This window comes from Neovison vison, chromosome 14 (genome assembly GCF_020171115.1).
Source record: "Neovison vison isolate M4711 chromosome 14, ASM_NN_V1, whole genome shotgun sequence".
NCBI lineage: Eukaryota > Metazoa > Chordata > Mammalia > Carnivora > Mustelidae > Neogale > Neogale vison.
Window position 1 is genome coordinate 29,871,414 of NC_058104.1, and position 22,582 is coordinate 29,893,995.

General features: G+C 48.5%; 1 protein-coding gene across 5 annotated transcripts in view; it reads right to left on the reverse strand.

Moving 5' to 3' along the window:
• SYT17 (synaptotagmin 17) overlaps window positions 1-22,582 on the reverse strand; it is an 86,304-nt gene that overhangs the window by 13,568 nt on the left and 50,154 nt on the right. For all 5 annotated transcript variants that reach the window (XM_044233033.1, XM_044233035.1, XM_044233036.1 and 2 more), the window contains 2 exons: window positions 18,661-18,781; window positions 16,968-17,123 (listed from right to left, as the gene is read on the reverse strand). In XM_044233033.1, coding sequence (XP_044088968.1) covers window positions 16,968-17,123; window positions 18,661-18,781 — 277 coding nt within the window. The remainder of the gene's footprint in view (window positions 1-16,967; window positions 17,124-18,660; window positions 18,782-22,582) is intronic.

A 22,582-nucleotide genomic window follows, 5' to 3' on the forward strand; every position in this document is an offset into this window, starting at 1 on the left:
TTTTATTGCTGAGTAGGATTCGAAGATACAATGTATCACAATTGGTTTATTCATCCAAGATGGGCACTGGCTTTATTCAGTCAATAATGGGCATTGGGGCTGTTTTCAGTTTTTTGCCCATTACAAATAATGCTGTCAGGAACATGGGTGTACAAGACCTTGTTGGACACCTGTTTTCACGTCTCTTGGGTAAATCCCTTCTACTTCCAGCAGCATCGCTGGTTTGTATGGTCAATGTGTGTCTAACTTCAGAAGCGAGCACACTAGCAGAGGGAGCGGCAGGCAGAGGGAGAAGCAGGCTCCCCACTGAGCAGGGAGCCCGATGCGGGGCTTGGTCCCAGGACCCTGGGATCATGACCTGAGATGAAGGCACAGGCGCTTAATGGGCTGAGCCACCCAGGTGCCCCTTTACTTTGCATTTCTAATGACTAATGAAGTACAGCATGTTTTTAGGTGTTTCTTTGCCACTGTTGCGTCTTCTTGCAAAGTGCATCTGTTCAAATCTTTGCCCACTTTTTACTGGATCCTAGACTGTTTATCTTGTTCCTGAATTACTCAATTTCTTTATATATTCTGGATACAGGCTCTTCATTGGATATGTTTTACAAAAAATTTCTCTTGGGATGTGCTTTGTTCTTTTATTTTCTTTACTACATCTTTCTTTCTTTTTTTTTTTTTTTAAGATTTTATTTATTCATTTGACAGACAGAGATCACAAGCAGGCCGAGAAGCAGGTAGAGAGAGAGAGGAGGAAGCAGGCTCCCTGCTGAGCAGAGAGCCCGATGTGGGGCTTGATCCCAGGACCCTGGGATCATGCCCTAAGCCGAAGGCAGAGGCTTTAACCCACTGAGCCACCGAGGCGCCCCTTAACTACATCTTTCAAAGGCAAAAATTTTACATCTTGATCAAGTTCATTTATCACGTTTTCACTCATTTCAAAATAAAATAATTGCACACCCTGGGCTTTTGAAGCCAGGGACCAATGTGGAACTGCTTTGCCTAGGCCAACTGAGAGATGAAAAACTAATCTAAGACAAATTTGGGTGGGGGGTCAATGACTGCCCGTGATTTTTTCCCCATATATGTTAAGTATTATACAAGACAGAATTAAAAATTAAAATGCTTTTTAAAGGTAAAAATTAACATCTCATAGTTGTTCAACACTTCATAATCTTCAAAGTCTGTTTATTTCTGCCTTTCAAGAATCCTTTTTGGGTGGGGAAAGGAGTTGGGGCCTTTGTGGGCCATAAAGGTGTAAAAAATTCGCCAAAGTCATCTGTTTCAAACGCATAGTGCAAGAAGATACAAGAGTAAAAATTGTCACTTTTTCAGGGGGACTGCAGATTTTTTAAAAATTATTTTATTTATTTTAGAGAGAGAGAGAGCAGAGGGAAAGGGAGACAAGCAGACTCCCCGCTGAGCAGGAAGCCCAATGTGGGGCTAGATCCCAGGACCCTGAGATCACGACCTGAGCCAGAACCAAGAGCTGGATGCTTAACCAACTGAGCCACCCAGATGCCCCTGCACTGCCCTTCTTGACGACAGCTACCCAAATGGACAAGCATACATGCTTCAGCCAAGCAAGGCCCACCGGTGTGTTTTTAGCTCATGGTACACTGAACATACCCACGGAGACATGCCGAGGGTGCCCACCCCAGTAATGTTCCTAAAGGGCAAAAAAAACCCCTCTGGAACGAATCCCAATGTTACCAACAGGGGACTAATTAAATACATTCCTCAACTCCTAGACTTAACGAAATATCACGTGGTCATTAAAAATAACGAGGGGGAATGTGCACTCCGCGTCAGCCACACCGACCTCCCCGCTCTCTCCCCCCCACCTAAGAGCTCTGGCCCTTGATACTCTTTTTGGCTGCGATGCTCTTGCACATGCTCTTCCACGTGGCCCATCTCCGACCTCCTTCCCATCTTGGCTCCAATGTCACCTTCTCCATGAGGCCTGGCCACCTTAGAAAAACCTGCCATCCTCCCCCAACCTTCACTATTCTCTGTCTCCTCCTTAGCACGGAACTGTAGACAGTTATTTGCTTTGTTTACTACCTGACTTCCCACATTCAAGAAGTCATCTGCTGAAACCACGATTGTTGTCTCATTTGCTCACTATTGTATCCACAGCACCTGGCCTGCGTATGTGTAAACATGCCAGCATGGAAAAATATCCCCGATCCAGTGTATGAAAAGAGCAAGCTGCATAAAAGTAGATCTATTCTGGACACTAACACTAGTGGACAGAGATACACACACACACAAACACACACTCCTGTATACCTGCCCCCATACACACGAACACACGGGCACATTTTCACACACAGAGAAATGTATCTGTTCTTAGAGTGAAGGCTTGTGAGGAGTGATTACCTTTACATAGGAAGAATTAGGGATTTTTACTTTTTAGTCTACTCTCTCCTATGTGGTTGCACTATATACACACATATATTCATACGTATGTATATATGTTTGTATAAATATATATTCTTTATCATAACAACACTGAAAAGCCACCAGAACCCCTTTTTCCCTTATAAACCCTCGGTGTCACCATACACAGGTGACAGGCACCCACCACAAGGTGGGGAGGAGCAGAAATCAGATTTAAACATCCTGAGCGGGGGGCGCCTGGGTGGCTCAGTGGGTTAAGCCGCTGCCTTCAGCTCAGGTCATGATCTCAGGGTCCTAGGATCGAGCCCCGCATCAGGCTCTCTGCTCAGCAGGGAGCCTGCTTCCCTCTCTCTCTCTCCGCCTGCCTCTCCATCTACTTGTGATTTCTCTCTGTAAAATAAATAAATAAAATCTTTAAAAAAATAAAAAATAAAAAAAATAAACATCCTGAGCGGGCTCCCCACCCCCTCTCCCACGGAGCCAGGCTACGGGCCATCTGTCCAGGTCACACCACCGGGGAGACGGGTTCGTGAGCCAAGCGGGCAGGTTCTGTCTGCCCAAATTCTTATGGAAGCTGGGAAGCCATTTGAAAAATCTGCACAGATGAGCACAGATTCCCTCGGGTTTCTGCCTCTGAATTCTTCACACTCAGGCAGCCAAAGAAAAACTGCTAGAAATGCAGAGAGGGGAACAGGCCATCGGGAGAATCAACAAGCCTCCGAGAGGGGCAGGACTGGGGAAGGACTGGGGCAGACTGGCTCGGAGCCAGCACCCCCTCGCCGACCCTCTCCGCAGACTCGGAGACCAGCAGAGACCACTGCCCAAGCTCGGGGGTGTCGCCACTGTGGGGTGGAGGTGGTGGCTGGTCCACGCACTGTGGGATGTGAGCAACATCCTTGACCTCGACCCACTACATGCCAACAGCGCGCCTGGAGTTGTGACAACCACGAACGCTTCTGGACGCCGCTGGGGGACATCATCAGCCCAGCCGAGGGCCCCGGGTCTGACGACTTGCCCACGTCAGCAGGTGTCCAGTGCTTCACAGCCTAAAGGTTATGTGGCGAATTCACTAGGAGGTCCGCTCTCGTCAGGCGGAAGTCCCCGAGGCTGGGGACGCTCACGGCGAACTCAGGGGCAGCGGGGGCTCGGGGAGACAGTGGACCAGGCTTGTTCGGGGCCCAGGATGGCTTTTATTTGCCACCTTGGGTAGCTACGGCAGAGGTGGCTGTGAGGTCACCAAAGTCTTTTCTTCTCAGACTATAAAGCCAGCCTCCCCCGCAGGGAGTTGTAGCCGAGAGGGTCGGAGTGGAAGTGGAAGGGATATTCCCAACTTCTAGACCCAGCCTATTAAAACTTCCCACACAATCCTCCCCTCTCTCCCTCTGCTAACCACCAGCTGGGGCGAAACCTTCCAAGGCCCGAAAAGATGGCAGAGCCACAAACCGGACAGGGCCTGGCTCGCTGAGTCCCTGCACGGGAGGCCACTCGAGAAAGGCCCACAGACACCAGTGCACGAGCAAGAGATGAGCTCTGATGGCGGTAAACCCCAAACCAGCACGGCCAACCCGCGCGACAGCAGCCTTTCCTGACCTCGGCTAACACAGGAACGTCTGACGAGTCAGCTGAGTTTGTTTCCTCCTCTGTAAAATGGGTGTAACTCTGGTACCTCTCTCATTCAGTTGTTGTGAGGATCAACTGAGAGAGTCCTTGGGGCTGTGCCTGGACTTACTAAGCCTTAATGGAGGTGCCTCTATTATGAGTGAGAAGAGAATGTACCCCCGAGTCCCTGCCCTTCCCATTACCCCTTCTGTGACTTCTTTTCTGAGTCACGCTCAATAACCTGGGAAAGGACGATTTGCCCCAGGCCTCAAATGCCTTAGCGACATACAGAGGCTTTAGGGAAACTTCTGGTAGTAAGGCTGGGGACCCTTATTTTCTCACACAGCTGTCCATGCATGTCTGAAGCGTACTGGCTCTTCCTTACCAAAGATACCACTGAGAGGCCAAGGTGACCTTGAATAAAAATGGAAGAGGATCTCACAGACGAATCAACCTTAAGGCTGTCCTTTTGCTTTCTCCATCCCCGATAAAATTAAGCAAGATAAAACCTAAAAGCCAGAGCACCTGGGGGGGCTCAGTCAGTTAAGCATCTGTCTTCTTCTCAGGTCATAATCCCAGGGTCTGGGGACTGAGCCCCGTGTCAGGTTCCCTGCTCGGGGTGGGGGGGGGCTGCTTCTTCCTCTGCTGCTCACCCCTTTGGTGCGTGTGCCCCCTCTCTCGTCCTCTCAAATAAATGAATAAAAATCTTTAAAAAAAATTCTCAAAAAATCTAGAAGCAAACACGTTAACAACTTTGGCCCTGAGCCAGTGGACAGTCTTCCTGGGCCTGCTCTGTAACTCAGGATCACAAAGACAGTGGCCATGGGTTAAGCCCCCAAAGACCCTGCCTCCCCTGGCCAGTGTGGGGGCACCACACAGAGTGGGAAGGCCAACCCCTGTGCCCACTCCGCTGATCTTTCACCCACCTGTTTGTGGGCGAATAATGCCCTTGGCTAGGCAGTCTCTAGAAATGATTGCCATTACAAGCCAACGACTTCCTGCTTTAGTGTGGGGGCTGGGAGCTAGGCAGAAACCCAGGGGAGCAGTTTTCACATCAACTTACACGCAGGGAAAGAGAAAATTACACCCACTGAGCATCTGCTATGTGCTAAGTATCCCCGCACACATATTATCTCACTCCTTCGTGAAGGCAGAAGCCACATCTGTCATGTTCACTAGTTTCTCCAGTGCCTAACAGTCTTAGGCACACAGTAGGTGTTCACTAAATACTTGTCATCTGAGCTTACCATGACCCCTACTTATTGCTCTGATCTCACGTGTAATTTACTCCCTGCATTAACTATGCTCTGGCCACTTTCACCTTTTTACTCACTCTGCCCCAGGGCCTTTGTACTTGCCAATTCCTCTGCCTAGAATGTTCCTCTCCCCAATCTTTGCCCAGCTGGCCCTTTCTCAGCTTATATTGCCCAGTTTAAAGGGATGCTCCAACCCCCGTCACCACAGTTCATTACTACTTAGGTATTGATTTGTCTCACCCAACTAGCATGCCAGTATCAAGGAAGGATTAATTATTTCTGCCTTTCTGCTATTTCTCCAGCAACTAGGCACTGCACTTCAGCATATTAGGGGCCTGATAAATATTCGAGGCCGTGTAACTCAGTGACTGAGAGCCCAGATTCTGGACCCACATCACCTGACTTTGAATCCTAACCCCAGGTCCTGGGGCACACTACTCCTCCGAGCACTGCCTCAGTTTCCCCAATCATAAAATGATGGTAATTCCTACATCACAGTGCTGCTATGAAGATTAAATGAGTTAATGCATATATGTCTGCTGTCATTTTTAGAGACAGAATGAGCCACCTCAAGGTAGATCTTAGATGTGTCCAAAAGACAGAAAACGCAGGCTCCATAAGATGAAAAGGTCCTGCTTGGGTTGATTCAGCAGCCAAGCTCTTTCGGACCTGGTTCTCTGACATCTAAGCCGAAGCTATTTTCACAAAGTTTCTCCAAGATGTAGGGAGAGAAAGGACACCCAGCCGGTGCCCCACAGTCCCTAGCCTTTTAAAGGTTAAGCCTTCTCCCCACTGACTGGCGGCTCAGGGCTGGAGCAGTAGAGAAGGCAAGGGACAGAAGGGCTGTCCGGAAAGGATATTCTTGGTTTCTGATTTCTTCCATGTGGCAGCCTTCATCTGACAGCCACCAGGCTCTGGCCCTGGCTGCTGAGCCCAGCTGCTTCTCGCCAGCTTGGAGACCCAAAGGCAAAGCTGAACCTGACCTTCACTGGCTCCCCTTTCACACTCCCAGCTAGGGCTCTGCAGGGACACATGTGGTTGGACAAATCCCCAGTCCCCTGATGCTTTCCCCCCTGGGGAGGTGCCTGGAAGGAGGGTCCATCCAAAGGCACCAGAATCATTACACAGCCACACAAACGGAATAAAGCTCGCAGGAGCCCTGGCAGCTGGACTGGTCTTTAAAGGCTGCCACCAGACCCCCAAATGAATGTTTAAGACCCAGCCAAGTTTTACCACCTGGGTGGATGGGTTTTGGCAGCTCAAGGAGCTCTCTGGAGGAAAGGTGAGGTGGGGGTGCCACGTGGGCTCTGTGCTCTGCCAGGAGAGCCCCAGGGTAGCAGCGGTCTGCTTCCATCTCCTGACTGCTTGGCTGGCTTTCCACCTCTACCCACGTCCAGGTTCAATGCCACAATCCACTGAGCCCTCACTAAGGGCCAAGCACTATTCTAAGCACATTACATACTTCATTTCTTTGTCCCTACAACACCCTAGGAGAGGGGGGGGCTGAAATCTACTGACGAGGAAATCCTCATTCAGAGGGTTAAGTAGCTTGCCAAAATAGAGCACTGTCCTTTATATCTAATCCATGAGCCCTTTCTGTTGACTCTGCCTCCTACATTATTTCCCACTGAGTAACTTCTCTGAAACCCTTCTGCTACCTCCCTGGTCCAAGCCACCATCCCCTCCCGCTTAGACCAGCGTCCCAGATGGTCTCCTGTGTCCCCCTCTTGTCTCCCGACAACGCCAATCTCCATTCAACAGCTGGAGGAATACTTTAAAAGAGGATCATAGCACTTCCTTGGTCAAAACCCTCCAAAGGTTTTTCTAGGCACTTAGGGAAAAAAAAAAAAAAAAAAATAGAGCTTCTACTCTTACAGGCTCTAGTCAACCTGCCCGGTGCTACTTTTCCAAACTCACACTGCCTTCTGTGCTCTGGACATATTGGGGTAACATAGGAGAACAGATGAAGTGTCTTCTTGCTATTTGAAGTGTGGTCTTTAGACCCCAGCATCAGCGTTACCCAGAGCTTACTAGAAATCCAGACACTGGGATGCCTGAGTGGCTCAGTGGGTTAAGCTGCTGCCTTCAGCTCAGGTCATGATCCCAGGGTCCTGGGATGGAGTCCTGCATCAGGCTCCTTGCTCGGCAGGGAGACTGCTTCCTCCTCTATCTCTGCCTGCTACTCCCTTGCTTGCGTGCGCGCTCTAAGTAAATAAAATCTTAAAAAAAAAAGGAAAGAAGTCCAGATGCTCAGGTCTCTTCCAGACTTACTGACTCAGAATCCACATTTTGACAAGGTCCCCAGAAGATTCCTACGCTCATTAAAGCGTAGTGGTTAAGAGTGAGGAAGACTTTGGAACCAAAGAACTTGGGATGGAAGCCTGGCCCAACCACTCACCAGCTGGGTAACTTGGCATCAGGGACTAGCTACTTCCTGCGTAGTGAAGAGCTCATCTTATCCAAAGAGAGACTTTGGCTCTATACCCCTGGCTCCTTGAAGGTGATTTCCAGGCTCGTGGAATATCTGGCAAAGGTGTCTTTGTTCATCTAGGGCTCTAGCCACAGGCAATGGGGTTTACAGCGACCGCTTTGGGGGCCCCTAGAGAAACTGATGACTAGAGGTATTAGCGGGACCTCCAACAGGCGCTGGAGACCAAAGGCCAGCTCCCTGAGAGTACAGGATTGAGCCGCAGCAAAAACTCTGGACACCTAAGGCTCAGGGAGCTCCCTTTGTTGGCAATATTCTGTGCACATGGCCCAGTCGGTAAGCAGGAGGAGGGAACACCATCCATGACTCCATGGGGATAAAATAATTGAAAGCTCCACATCCCATCCCCCGTGTGTCTCTTCCCTGGGCTGATTTTAATCTGCATCCTTTTGCCATCCTAAAAATGACAGATCTAAGAAGCACCTTCCTGAGTCCTGGGAGTCATTCTCATGAATTACTGAAACCGCATGGGCTCAGGGACCACGCATGTCCAGCCAGCTGGTCCAAAGCCAGCGCAGTCTTGTGAGGACCAGGCCTCCCGACTTTGCAGCGCAGTCTTGTGAGGACCAGGCCCCCCGACAGGAACTCTCTGGCGTTCCCTTCCCTGAGCTTCAATGTACCCAGCTGAAAAATGGCTACAGAGTAGCTCACACCTTCCACGTTTATCAAACGATTAAATGAGATAATGAACGCACCCGAGTTCCACGATAAACACACGTACGATGTCCCCCGTGGTTTGGTCAAGGAAACGGAGGGTCAGAGAGGCAAAGTCATTTGCCCCCAGTCAGAGGCTGAAGCTCGGTCTGACTGACCTGAACCCTGGTGTGATACTGTCTCCTCGTGACTTGCTATCGCTTTCCGGGAAGGTTCTGCTCAGCCCACGGTCCAGCCACCTGTTAAGGAAGTCATGGGGCCTGGGGGGTAAGTCGCCCGCCGCCGTACCAGGCTCCCTCCTGCTTCTCCTCGCTCCTCTTTTTGGGATTCGCATGACACGAACACAGGACACGAATACTTGGCTGCGTCAACATTGCTCCATAGGTTTCTTTTTTCCCCTTCTGTTCCTCGTTTCCCCCAATCTTTTTATTCTGTTGCTCACAGTGTGTACTTTCTCTCCATCTATCTGTATGTTCCTTAACTCTTTCCTCTGTCATCTGCATTCTGCCACGGACCCCATCCAGTGAACATTTTATTCGATTCGAAATTTTCTACTCAAGTTCTTTTCTTCTGTTTCTCTACCAACCCGCAGCAGCCTCCGTCTCAGCATACTTTTCAAGAGGATTCACCCTGCCTTCTTGGCGCATGGTAACAATCACTGCTCTAAAGTCTGTGTGACCATCCCACCGTCTGGGTCATCCCGTGGTGGGTGCCTGCTGATTATGTTTCCTCTGAGAATTCGCCAGACTGGACTGGTTCTTTATGAATCAGGTTGTTCCAGATGGTATCCTGGATGTCTTGAATATTAGAAGACTCTAGGTCTTGCTTGAATCCTACTAAATATGGACTTTTTTTTTTGGCTGTACCAGGCAACTGAGTAGGTTGGCTTCAGACCACATGTTCTAACCTGCCTTCGAGGAGCTGTTAGGCCAAAGTTTTTTGCAGTTTTCAAAGGGTCTTCAAGGGCCAGCTGCAGACCGGGGCAGTCATCTACCCTATAGTTCAGTTCTCAAAGTCTCTCTTATACTGTTCAGGGTCGTATTCACTCTGTGAGGGCAACTCCAGGGTGAGCCCAGGAGTTCATACCTGAGTCTGTGGGCCTCCTTTTGGAGCTGTGTCCTCTCTGTAGTGTTTCCCACACTCTGGCTCCCAGAGGCCCCCTTTCATTACCCACTGTCTAGAAAGTGGAGGCTTTGGTCCCCCCTGCTCTGCCGCTTACTTCCCATGACTGCGTCTGGGTCTGGAGCCAGGTACCCCCGCCAGCTCCCACCACACGCTGCCAACCCCAGCACCCAGCGGGGAGCACAGACCAGGCCGGTTCTGCAGCTGAGTGGGCGCAGCCAGTCCGTCCCTGGTTCCGGGACGCCAAACCAGCTTTAGGGCGATGGTGATCAGGAGCGGACACTGCTCAGGACGTGACCCTGGGCTATTCACCTCCAAAGAGCCAGCATTTCAACGCCGGAATTATTAAACAACACTGGAATTATTAAAATAATAGGCATGATTTTCCAAGGGGCTATTTCCGGGATGGGCAGGTCCACGTGCTGAGCTGCCTTTAGTTCCCATGAGAGGAATGATTTGCTATTTTAAACATGTTACACAAGACAAAGTCCCGGCTCAGAGAGGGGGAGGCATCTGCTTCAAGTCACACAGCTGGTTACCAGTGGGGCCAAGATTCCAACCAGAGTCTGCGTAATTCCAGGGTCTGCTCTTCTACGGCAAGGTCCAACAACACTGTCCTCATCACCATCGTCACCATGTTCAGTATTTGCTGAGCACGGACCATGCAGAAGGCACTGTCTAAAGTTCTATGATGTACTGAGGTGGGAAGAGAAGGAAACTGCATGACAGGGATGTCATTTGCCCAAGGTCACATACACCTGCTGAGCGGCAGAGATGACATCTGAACCAAAAGCTGCATCTCACTCCCACCGGTACTCGGAGTGGCCCCCCAACCGTTTCTCTCGTAGGCAGGGCTGGGCCTGGTGCCCAAGGAGTCGCGTAGGGAGAGAAGACAGAGGCTGTGGGGAGGCTGCAGGGAGGAGGTGGGGCAGAGGTGGGCTGAGGCCAGATGTTGGGGAACATCTGTGTCCCAGAACAAAGCCACAGCACCTCTCCATCTCAAGGGATCTTCTGGCCCTTGCAGAATGGGTATGTCCCTCTCAGAATAATTTCCTCCTCTCTCCTCTGCTGGAAACCCTCAGCTTCTCCAGGTCTGCTTTCGCAGCATGTCCTCTGGGGCTCATCCAGCCCTGAGGTCTTCCCGGTGGCAGCATTGCTCTCTACCTCCCCTCTCCTCCTCTGCCACCCCCCACCCGCTCCCCTCCCCTGCACCTCAGCTCACCAGCAGATTCAATTAACCAATTAAATGCTGCAGCCACAGAAAGCCAAGCAATTATGGAAGCAGACCAGGTACCTTGGAACTCAGTCTCACAGAGGGGCCTGGGAGGCCTCCAAGCAGACAGCGTGGTTGGGGGAGGGAGGCAGAATACTATGGGCAGTTGCTGCCAACCCTGGGCTGGGTCAGAGAGGCCACTGGGGAGCTATGAAAAACACACCTCTCGCCCCAAATATAGATGCCCTGGCCCACTCCGTTGCCCTGCCTGGGGCCTGGGCATCAGGATTTTTTTTACAGTCCCAACATAACACTAACGACAGATGGGATTAGCAGTCTAGTGGAGATGCAGGGGGAAGGATCCCTGCAGGAGCCTGATTCCTTCTAATGCACGTGGAATGACTGGTGCTTACCCAGCCGCTCTTCTGGGGTCTTCTGTGTATTCTCTCCCCCAAAGTGTGGTCTGCAGACCCACAGCATTGGCAGCACCTGAGCGCCGTTGAAAGGCAAGAATCCCAAGCCACAGACCAGGCTGACTGAATCAGGACCTGCGTTTTGAACAAATCCCTAGGAGACATGATGAATGGAGACTCCACACTCTCTCGTCCTAGCTAGACACTAAGGTTGGCAAAAGAGCTAGGAGTGTCAGTCACTGCCTTGGTTTCTCTTCTTGCGTGTTCCGCAACTGCCTAGACACTGGTTATCACTGGTGGACTTCCCCTCCTTCTGAGCCTGTGCCCAAGGTAATTCCCATAGCAGCTGCCTTGAGCATGGGGCTTCCCTGCTCAACCTGTCAGCCCCCAGGCTGAACGATGATGTTGGCCTCCACTTCCCTCCAAGACCTCAGTTTCCCCTCTGGGCTGTAGGCCTATCTGCTCTCGCCCCACTCCCCACAACCTTCCACGTCCAGCTAACCTATCACCGGCTCACTCCCCGGACAGGCTGGGCATTTGCAACACACCTTGCTTTTCTCCTTCATAACCTCTAGACTGATGCACAATTACGTCATGATTGCTTTGGTCTTGGACTGACGTCCGCCTGTCCCCCACTAGAATGAAACACCATGAGAATATAGGTCACAATAGGTGGGTGGCTCAGTTGTTGATCCTCTGCCTTCGGCTCAGGTCATGGTCCCAGGGTCCTGGGATGGAGGCCCACATCGGGCTCCCTGCTCAGCGAGAAGCCTACTTCTCCCTCTCCCACTCCCCCTGCTTGTGTTCCCTCTCTCACTGTGTCTCTCTATTAAAAAAATAAGTAAAATCTTAAAAAAAAAAAAAAAAGAACATGGGTCATGAACGTCTGGTTCTCTGTTGAATACATAATACACAGTAGGTGCTCAAAAAATATTCAGTCCGTGGAGACTGACACTTGGTCAGCTCCTGCCCCAGGGAGCTGAAATCTATCCCCACCCCCGCCCCTAACATCAGAGGCGGCTTCTACTCTCCTTTCTCTTTCTATCAATCTATCCACTGGAGGTACCTCATGTAAGTAGCATTCTCTAGTATTTGCCCTTTCATTTCTGGCCTACGTCCCTTAACAGAATGTCTCCAAGATTCACCCATGTTGTAGCATGTGACCATGTCCCTCCTTTGAAGGCTGAGTGAGTATGCCCTGAATGGATAGATCCCACTTTATTTATCCATTTATCCATCTGTCGATGGAGACCTGGACTGCTTCACCCTTTTTGCTACTGGGAACAACACTGCTAGGAGCCTGGGTGCGTGAATGTCTGTGGGGAGTCCCGCTTTCCGTTCTTTTGGGGATATTCCCAGAAGGGGACTTGCTAGATCACAGAGTGACTCTATTTTTAAATTTTTTGAAAAGGCCTCATCAAGCTGTATTTCTTTTTTATTTTTTTCCTTCCTTTTCTTCCCCCACTTCCACGAATAGCGCACTAACCTCAGTGGCCAATTCTACTCTACGTTTCCGGAAGGCCTCTGGGCCGCACGTCATTCTCTCATGAGCTGAAAAGCAATTTTTCCCCTTTTTTTAAACTTCAGCTGCAGAAATCACCTGACTGAAAACTGCAGAAAAACCCTCATCCCACACAGGAAGGGAAGGGCTTAAGCAGCCCCGCCCGCCGGCTGATTACGGGCTTTTACCGGGATTCTTGGCACACGCTCTAAATGCAGCTCAACCTTACTTTTTTTATCAAGTGTTTGGAAACAAGATAATAGGCTAGGTTTCAGAGCCTTTGCCTGGAGGTGACAGCTTTCCACTCCTACCTGACAGATAAAGCAAGTTAGAGCGTCATGGATTCGAATTCGGAACAACGGCAGCTTTGCCCAGACAGATCCCAGCTCTACCGGATTTATCACTACGGTCAGGGCCCTCTAGGTAAAATGCCATCCCAGCTGCAATTTCCATTCACAGTTATGGCTCCAAACCCTGACTCAGCATAGAAATATCTGCTTTTAAAAATACATAAACACAGATAGGGAGACAGCCAACGTCCCCAGCTGGTCATAGTCTCTGGGGTGGGGTCTGGTCACTGGCAGCCCTTTATGTTATTTTTTTCAAGATTTTATTTACCTATTAGAGAGAGACAGAGAGAGCGCTCGAGCAGGGGGAAGCAGCAGAGGGAGGGGGAGGAGCAGGCTCCCCACTGAGCACTGGGGATTGATCCCAGGACTCTGAGATCATGACTGAAGCTGAAGGCAGATGCTTATTAACACAGTGAGGCACTAAGGCGCTCCTAGAAGCACCTGAAAGCTCCAGCCAATTGTCAAGCGTAGTGCAAGCTGAGCATCCCTTCCTTAAGAAGGCAGGAAGACCTGCGGTCCTTCCTTCTCTAGAAAGAATATTTTCAATGGGCTTTAACCTGACGAGAGGCACCCCTGAGCTAGGGGCATGGAACCCCAACATTTAAACAGGAGAAGCAGGCGTTCCACAAATGGAGAGCACGGCCTTCTTTGATGGGTGGGCATGGCTGATGCCAGTCACCCGCCGTGCGGTGGGGCCCGGGGGTGCTGCTCCAGTTCAAGGCTTTTGCCTGATGGGATTCACATAGCAGATTCAAGGGGTTCAAAAAAAACCCCTCTCAATGGAAGGCAAAATTTTCTGTCCTTCAGGGTGTTTTTCTGGGAAGGGTGCCCCATAGTCTTGTCACCTCATCTCAGGTTCCGTCACACACTCCACACCTCCCCACATCCTCCCCTGCCCACCTCCGTGAGTAACGGAATCATTAAAAATAAATGGGGCACCTGGGTGGCTCAGTGGGTTAAAGCCTCTGCCTTCAGCTCAGGTCATGATCTCAGGGTCCTGGGATTGAGTCCCGCATCAGGCTCTCTGCTCAGCAGGGAGCCTGCTTCCTCCTCTCTCTGTCTCTGCCTGCCTCTCTGCCTACTTGTGATCTCTGTCTGTCAAATAAATAAATAAAATCTTAAAATAAGTAAATAAATAAATAAATAAAGAGCTAGGTCCATCCACATTTGCACTGACCTAGAGGGACTGGACACAGTCACGTGTTAAGGAAACAAAAGCCACTTTTTCAGGGTGGTGTCCACAGAATGATCCGCCAAGACCCCCCCCCCCCCAAGAGCAGGGGCTGTCCGTTTTGTTCCTGGCCATATTCCCAGCACCAGGAAACTGTGTCTGGCCCAGAGAAAGGGCTTCATCCCCACTTCCGAAATGAATGAGTAACGTCCCAAAAGAGCTGAATCCTCTATATGCGAAAGATGTTTGTGTGAATGATGAAAAAAGCATGAAATGAAGCATATCAGGACATTACGGGCAGTGACCTCAGGGAGAAGGGACTGGAAGGGGGATGAGAAAGAGACTAACCCTGCCTATTAAGAATAGTTCTTGGTTGGGGCACCTGGGTGGCTCAGTGGGTTAAAGCCTCTGCCTTCAGCTCAGGTCATGATCTCAGGGTCCTGGGATCGAGCCCCGCATTGGGCTCTCTGCTCAGCAGAGAGCCTGCTTCCCTCTCTCTCTCTGCCTGCCTCTCTGCTTACTTGTGATTTCTCTCTCTCTCTATGTGTCAAATAAACAAATAAAATCTTAAAAAAAAAAAAAAAAGAATAGTTCAAGGTTACTGAGTGCTTGTCTTGCACGAGGGATGGTGCTCAGCACTGATTGTATCTTGTTCTCATCTGAGCCACACAACAATCCTTCAAGACACCCTCGAGTGGTTACACCCATTGTACAGCTGAGAAAATCTAAGCACACAGATCTTGCTCAAGGCCACAAAGCCCAGACCCAGGCCCTGGCTCCACAGCCCGTGCATTTAACCCCTCTGCTCTTCTGACTCTCCGTCCAAACTCCTCTTTTGGTTGTAACACTCACTGTGACCAGCACATGCTACTTGTGTCCTAAAATCTTAAGTAAAATATAAAAGTGTCACAGCTTTCCTTCTGGAAACACTTGATGTCCCCCTGGGGTCCCTTCCTGATCTAAATGTGCAACCTAAGTCCTTCCCTCTCAACAGGGACTTGGGATCCATGCGTGGATCTTATCTCGGGTCAGCAGAGTTTCCACTGCCTAATCCATACCATTTAAAGATTCAGTGGAATCACGGTCTCTGGCTTTACCTGAAACCTTGGGGAGAGTGGGACCCGTGGACAGCAGGCATCCCAGGCTGCAACAGATAGGACTGTCAGACCTGCTTAGGGCAGGCGGGCCCTGAGTGGATGCAGACTCTCCGGGTGACAGGCCCTAAGAAAACCCAGAACCAACATGCCTCAGAGGAGTCTTGGAGCATGGAGCATTTGCCATCTTGGTAATGAGAAGCAGTAAGGCCGTGCAGAGGAAGCCTTGCATGCAAGGATTTTTTTTCAGCCATGGCCTTCTTTCTCGGGAGACCAGCAGCTAAGATGTTAGAGTAGATCCAAACAGATTAAGCTTCCGATTACTCTGGAGCACCACTCCTCAGTGTGAGCTCAGGTCCCCCCTGCCAGCACTCCCCAGATGTTTGGGGAAATGCAGACCCCCTCATCTTTAGATCGCGGAAGACCAGAGCTTAAATCTTGACTCAACCAGGAGGAGTCTGGGTGGACTGCTTAGGTTTTAAGCCTCAGTCCCCAGCCTTATAAGCCGATGAGGATGATGCAGACCTGACTGGGTGAATTACGATACATATTAGCAATAAGGTGAGTGAAGCCCTGTTGGGGACAAGACACAGGATATAACAACCATTACTTCTATTAACTTGATGCGGTGAGAGCCAGGTTCTAAAATGGCTCCCAGTGATCCCTAACTCCCAGTACTCACATCCTTTTCTAACCCCCTCCCCTGGAATATGAGCCGGACCCAGTGCGTTGCTTCTAAGGAATAGAATACTGCAAAAGTAAAAGGATGTCATTTCTAAGATTAGGTCACTGTAGGACTCTGGCTTCCGTCTTGCTCAGCTACCCACTCTGATGGAAACCATCCGCCATGTTGTGAGCTGCCCCATGGAAAAGCCCACATCGTGAGAAAAAGAGGAAGGTCACCGGCCGACATCCAGGAGGGAACGGATGCCTCCAATCCAATGCACCCTCGCTGTGAGGAACTGAATCCTACCAACCACTAACTACGCGAGTAAGCTTGAGGACAGGTCCTCCCCCAGATGAGCGTTAAGACCGCAGCCCAGCCAATACCCTGACTGCAACCTTGGCAGAGAGCCTCAGCCAGAAGCACAAAGAGAAGCTGAGTCTGGGTTCTTGACCCACAGGAACCATGAACTTAATAAATGTTGCTTTAAGTCATTATATTTGTTCTGCAGCAGTAGATAACTAATATACCCTGAAAACAATAGATCAAATTCAACCAGAACAGTACATGAAGCCTTTTAAAGTCCTCCTCTCCAAGTTAGGTCACGTGTTTCTCACGTTTCCCTATAAGGCTATAAGCTACTTGAATCACCATAGCGTCCAAACGAACAGAGTAAACACTTATTATTTTAGACTTGATTTTACTTCATTGTATAGTCTCACTGAATCTTACAAACCTACGAAGCAGGTACTGTGATCGCCCACATTCTATAGATGAAGAAACCGAGACTTAGAGGGGCCAAGCAACATGCCCCAGGTGTCAGCAATTATGTAGAAGTGCCAGGAAATCTGGCTCTAAAATTCACATTTGTAGTAATTATGCTTTATGGTTCTATGAATCTTGCCCAACTCCACAAATGGTAAGTGGATTCACACCCAGGTAGCTGAACACCAGACATGACCCTCTCTAGACACCTTCTATCTCTAGGACAATAAGTAGGCATTATGTCTCAACTGGAGTTCATCAGGGTCCCACTACCTACCTGTAAACACTAAGCTGGCATTTTCAAGTTCTTCTTGGGGAACTTTGAAGCTGAAGGATTCATTGTAGAAAGGATCAATTGTGCCTCTTAAGAAGGATGTCTTCTTTGTTTTCACAAGTTTGAGTCCATGTACCAGCTGGATTTTCACAAAAGGGTCTGAGAATTGGAGACAGAATTAAAGAAGGCTGGAGCTCATTAAACTCAGTCCATCCATCCAAATTCCCATCTGTCTGATAACCCAACCACCTACCTATTCTTTCTTCTCTCTTTTTTTCCCCTCATTCCACCAATCATTCCGTCCATCAGTCCAGATATCCACCCCTTTTTCCATCCATCCATTACCCATCCCTCCTTTTTCCCATCCAGCTGCTTATCTGCTCATCCCTATCTCTCTTCCTCCAACCATCCAAGACTTTTTGAGCTCCTCCCATGTGTCAGGCACTGTGTTCATTTTACAGATGAAGACACTGAAGACTCAAGACAGGAAATGGTCTGCTTAAGATCAGACTAGTGGAAGAAAATCCAGACCCAGAGCCTGCGCTGGTTTTTTTGTCCCTAGAAATCCATTATCATGTCAGTGAGCCCATAACTCCATACACGGGAGTATAGAGATGGCAGATTAGTAACTATCATTCTTAGATCGCTTTACAGTTACAAAGAGATTCATGTACACTATCTAATTTAATATTTGTGTAAGCAACCCCATGAGATGGATACTGTTGTTATCTCAATTTTTCAGATGGAGAAATTGAGGCTTAGGGAGATTAAGTATCTTCCCCAAGGCCACATCATTTGTGAGTCGTAGAACAAGGACTTGGTTCCAGGCCGTTTGACTCCAGAACCTTTTATCATTTGATCCTATTGCTTCCCCCATCGTGGTGAGTCTGAAACTCTCCAGCCTTAACACCATTCCCTCCACTGACCCCTCACAAATCTCTATTTTTATAATGCGGTTTCTGAGAATGCAAGTTGTCTTCTAGAGGCAGCTGTCAGTTTACGGCAAAAGTAATTTATTTTCACTACTGTCCTTAGAGGAGACAGTGGTTTCTCCAAGGAGCTGAAGAGGTCCCTGAGACCCTGGCTACTTTCAGGATAATATCCTTTGCTGTCATGGGAGAAGCTCCATACAGATGGAAAGTAATCTGTTGCATTTCATGAAAAGTCATCTTTGAATTGTTTTACTATAAAGTAGACATTTTAAATACAACAGTCTTTTCAGAGCCGGGATTGATAAAGATTCAAGGTACACTTGAAATGAGCTGAGGGCAAAAAAAACCACCTCAGGGCCTGTCCACCGCTCCGGCAAATGGGAATGGGTGGTCGGTGCACACTGGCGCCACCCGGAGCCTGACATCTCCATTGCAGGCACAGAAGCTGGAAGGGCGGGTCCCTTCCTTGGGGGCTTCGTGTGCGCAGAGGATCTGGAGGTCAGTACTTACCACACATGGTCTCTGTCAAATCCCCCATTCCAATGGGGTTACTGAGATACCATCATTTACCTGCCTCACCCTAAGAGACATCTGATCATTTATTTTCCCTCTTGATCCAACATCTTAGTTCTAAATGCTATCTGTTTATCCTTGCGGGGTTTTTGTAATAGTATCCGGAATGCAGAAAAAAAAAATTTGGCCCTGGGTCAAACAAACACAGACGTCTCGTTAAGGAAATGGGGGAAGAAGGGGTCGCACCGTACCTGAACCTTGGCTTACATCTGTCTGAAGAAGTTGCTTGGCTCGAATGACATCAACATTCAGTCTCCCGGCACTCGGGAGGTAATTCAGTGACAGAAGCAGCTCCCCCAGCTCCACTTCATTCTGCAGAGAAAGGACATGGTCGGGAAGTTGCTTTTTTCTAGTATTCCTTCTTGTACCTACTGCGCAGTAAAGTGATTTGACTTTCTTTTAGCCTCTGCCCCCAGTTATCCCATCTATCTCAGAAAGTTCTTGGGGCGCACAGGTGGCTCAATTGGTTAAGTGCACAACCCTTGGTTTTCGCTCAGGTCATGATCTCTCTTTCGTGAGATCAAGCCCCATGTTGGGCTCTGGGGTCCGTGCAGAGTCCACTCCAGACTCTCTCCCTCTCCCTCTGCCCGCCCCCTGCTCATGCTCTCTCTCTCTCTCTCTCAAATGGAAAAATATAAAAATCGTAAAGAAAAAAAGTTTTTTCTGTTCTTGGACTGCTTAACAGCAGCAACAACATACTAACAACAAAACTTGCATAATGGTAACACATAAATGTGACACATCAAGTTCTGTGCTCAGCACTTTATATGTAATAACTAGTTCAATCTTCATAATAAATCTGTAAGATGTTAGAATTACTCTTTTTTTAAAAAAGATTTTATTTATTTATGTGACAGAGAGAAATCACAAGTGGGCAGAGAGGCAGGCAGAGAGAGAGGAAGGGAAGCAGACCCCCTGCTGAGCAGAGAGCCCGATGTGGGACTCGATCCCAGGACCCTGAGATCATGACCTGAGCCGAAGGCAGTGGCTTAACCCACTGAGCCACCCAGGTGCCCCAAGAATTACTCTTATTTAATGATAAAACTGAAGATCAGAGCAGTGAAATGATATGTCCAAGGCCACACAGCCAGAAAAAGTGGTAGCCCTTGCATTTGGACACGGGGAGACTGATTTCAGGTAATCTGACCATTATCCTCTTCTGCCTCCCAGCAGGATAAACTGGGAGGGGGAGAACTGGGGGTCAGAACACCCTGCAGGGCAACTATGTGGCTGAGAAATCTATTCTCAACCTGCAGTCCACAACAGAGCTCATGCTTCCCATCTCACTGCACCAACACTCAGCCTGTGACACAGCTTGTTAAAAATTACTCATTCCATGGCTCAGATCATGATCCCAGGGTCCTGGGATCAAGCCCCACATCGGGCTCCCTGCTCGGCAGAAGGCCTGCTTCTCCCTCTCTCTCGGCCCCTCCTTGTGTTCCCTCTCTCACTGTATCTCTCTGTGTCAAACAAATAAGTAAAATCTTAAAAAAAAAAAAAAAAATTCCCTGGATAACAATACAGCCACACTGGTGGGAAATTCACCCAGGGCATAATTCCTTCCACACTTCTAAAAGTACCACGAAAACATGAGGCCCCCACTTCTTTGTCCCATTTTTATTATTTATTTATTTATTAAAAGATTTTATTTATTTATGACAGAGAGAGATAGTGAGAGAGGGAACACAAGCAGAGGGGAGCCGGAGAGGGAGAAGCAGGCTCCCCGCCAAGCAGGGGGCCTGACATGGGGCTTGATCCTAGCACAGCGGGACCATGACCAGAGTTGAAGGCAGATGCTTAATGGCTGAGCCACCCAGGTGTCCCTCTGACCCATTAAAAAAAAATTATTGTAAAAACTTGCAACCACATACAAATTACACAGGGCACTGTAACAAATCTCCATATACTCACCACCCAGTGGTAACAATTATCAGAATACTTTTGCTAAAGGCTGCTTCATTGTGTCTTAGTCTGTACTTGTCTTGGTTTGTATAACAAAAATACCATAGACTGGGTGGCTCATAAAAAACAGAAATTTCTTTCTCATAGTTCTGGAGGCTAGGAGTCCAAGATTAGGGTGCCAGTATGGTTGGGTGACGGCTGTCTTCTTGGTAACAAACTTCTCGTGGTGTCCTCATTTGGTGGAAGGGACTAGGGACCATTGTGGGACCTTGTACGTAAGGCACTAACCCCACTCAGGGGGGCCCCACCTTTGTGACCTAATCACCTCCCAAAAGCCCTATCTTGCAACACCATCACATGGGACGTTAGGATTCTAATATACGAACTTTGAGGAGACCCAAACCTTCAGGCCACAGCATATCTACACACTGACTTGCAAAAAATTTTAGTTGAATATTTTAAACCATGTCCCAGACATGATGTCATTTTACCTGTATATCTTTCAGGGTGTATCTCCAAATGGTAAGGACATTAAAACAAGTATTTTTAGCATGGGAAATTTCCAATCATATTCAAAAGAAAGCACAATAGTACAAGGAAATTCGCTCAGATTCAATAATTATCATCTCACAGCCAATCTTGATTTAGTTATACCGTCATTCAACTCCCCATACCATTGTGAAGTAATACCCAAACATAAAATTTTTCTGTAATATTATATATAAATATATGTGTGGTGTGTGTGTGTGTGTGTGTATATATATATAAAAGATCAGATTCATCTATGTATTTACCCAACCATCCACCAGCTATTCAGTCTTTGTCCATCCATCCACCATCCATCCATCTACCCATCCATTCAACCTTTCTTCCTCCATCCATCCATCCATCCACCCACCCATAATCTCTAACCATCCCTTTCATTATCAGTCATTCCAGCAAATTTATGCCAAGGGGCAGCTCTAAAACACAGCTTGGCACACAACAGATACTCAACTAACACGGGTTGACTAGATCCCCAGGCAAACCAAAAGATTTCTGTACTGAGCGAGCTAGTCCCCAAACAAGAAACAACCTCACACATTAACTCAGAGGTTGCAAACTATCAGCCCGTAGATGTGTTTTATTTGGCCCACGTCAAGCTTAAATGTAATTGCCTAATAATTACTTAACAATTCAAGAATCAAGATATCTCACACGTTCAAAAAAAAAAAATCTAGATTTCCTGCCTTGCTTGAAAAACGAGAAGGTCCAGCAAGGCTGGGCCCACATTCCTACCTGGCAACATCTGGTCAGAGCACAGCGTCCCCTTAAGATGGGAATTGCCTCCTTCATTTCGTTAGGTCCCCATTTATCCTTCACTGCTTTACATATGAGCTCAGAGGTTTTTCAAGACAGAAACGGTGAACTCAGTGTCCTGAGCGATCGAGGAAATTCCAAGCCCCTATACACAGTTTCTAGGGGTTTCCCCCTTGTTCATGAAGGCCTGGAAGATGCTGTATCCTCAGGGCCTGACCCTGCAGACATGTTTATCCTGAGACAAGAAATACTGAGAATTCAGCTGGCTCCTTCCTATCCTTGTGGAGTTAGCGCAAAGCCTTCCCTGCTTCTACAACTAACCTGTGGCTCATCTCATGATATAGCTTCACAGGTAAGGATCCTAACTTGTAATTCAGTCTGCTGACCTGGTGAAAAACGGATTTGGCCAATCTAGCGTCATCAAGGGTAGTTCAGGTAGAGATGGACCCAACTGAGAACAAAACAATGCGGCAGGAAATCAGCCTACAGACATAGACCAGTGGTTCTCAAACTGGGAAAATTTTGCCGCTACCACCCTCAATGTGTAAAGACATTTCAGATTGCAGAACTGAGATGGGGGATGCTACTGGGATCTAGTGGGTAGAGGCTAGGGATGTGGTTCAACATCCTCCAACACAAGACAGCGCCCCCCAGACCCCCAAAATAAAGGATGATCCAGCCCCAAATGGCCACAGCATTGATTGAGAGACAAGCGACAGAAGAGAGAAAGGGGGGATAGATATCTCTTTTACAATAGGAAAAAAAAGTCAATATCCGTTGACTCAATATTTCCATTTCCAGGAACTTACCCCCCTTACATACCTCACTGTGTGTCACAATGTGCACACAAGAATAAAAAATACAGGATCATGACCTTGACAGAGTGACTGTGGGCCATGACGTGCAAGGACT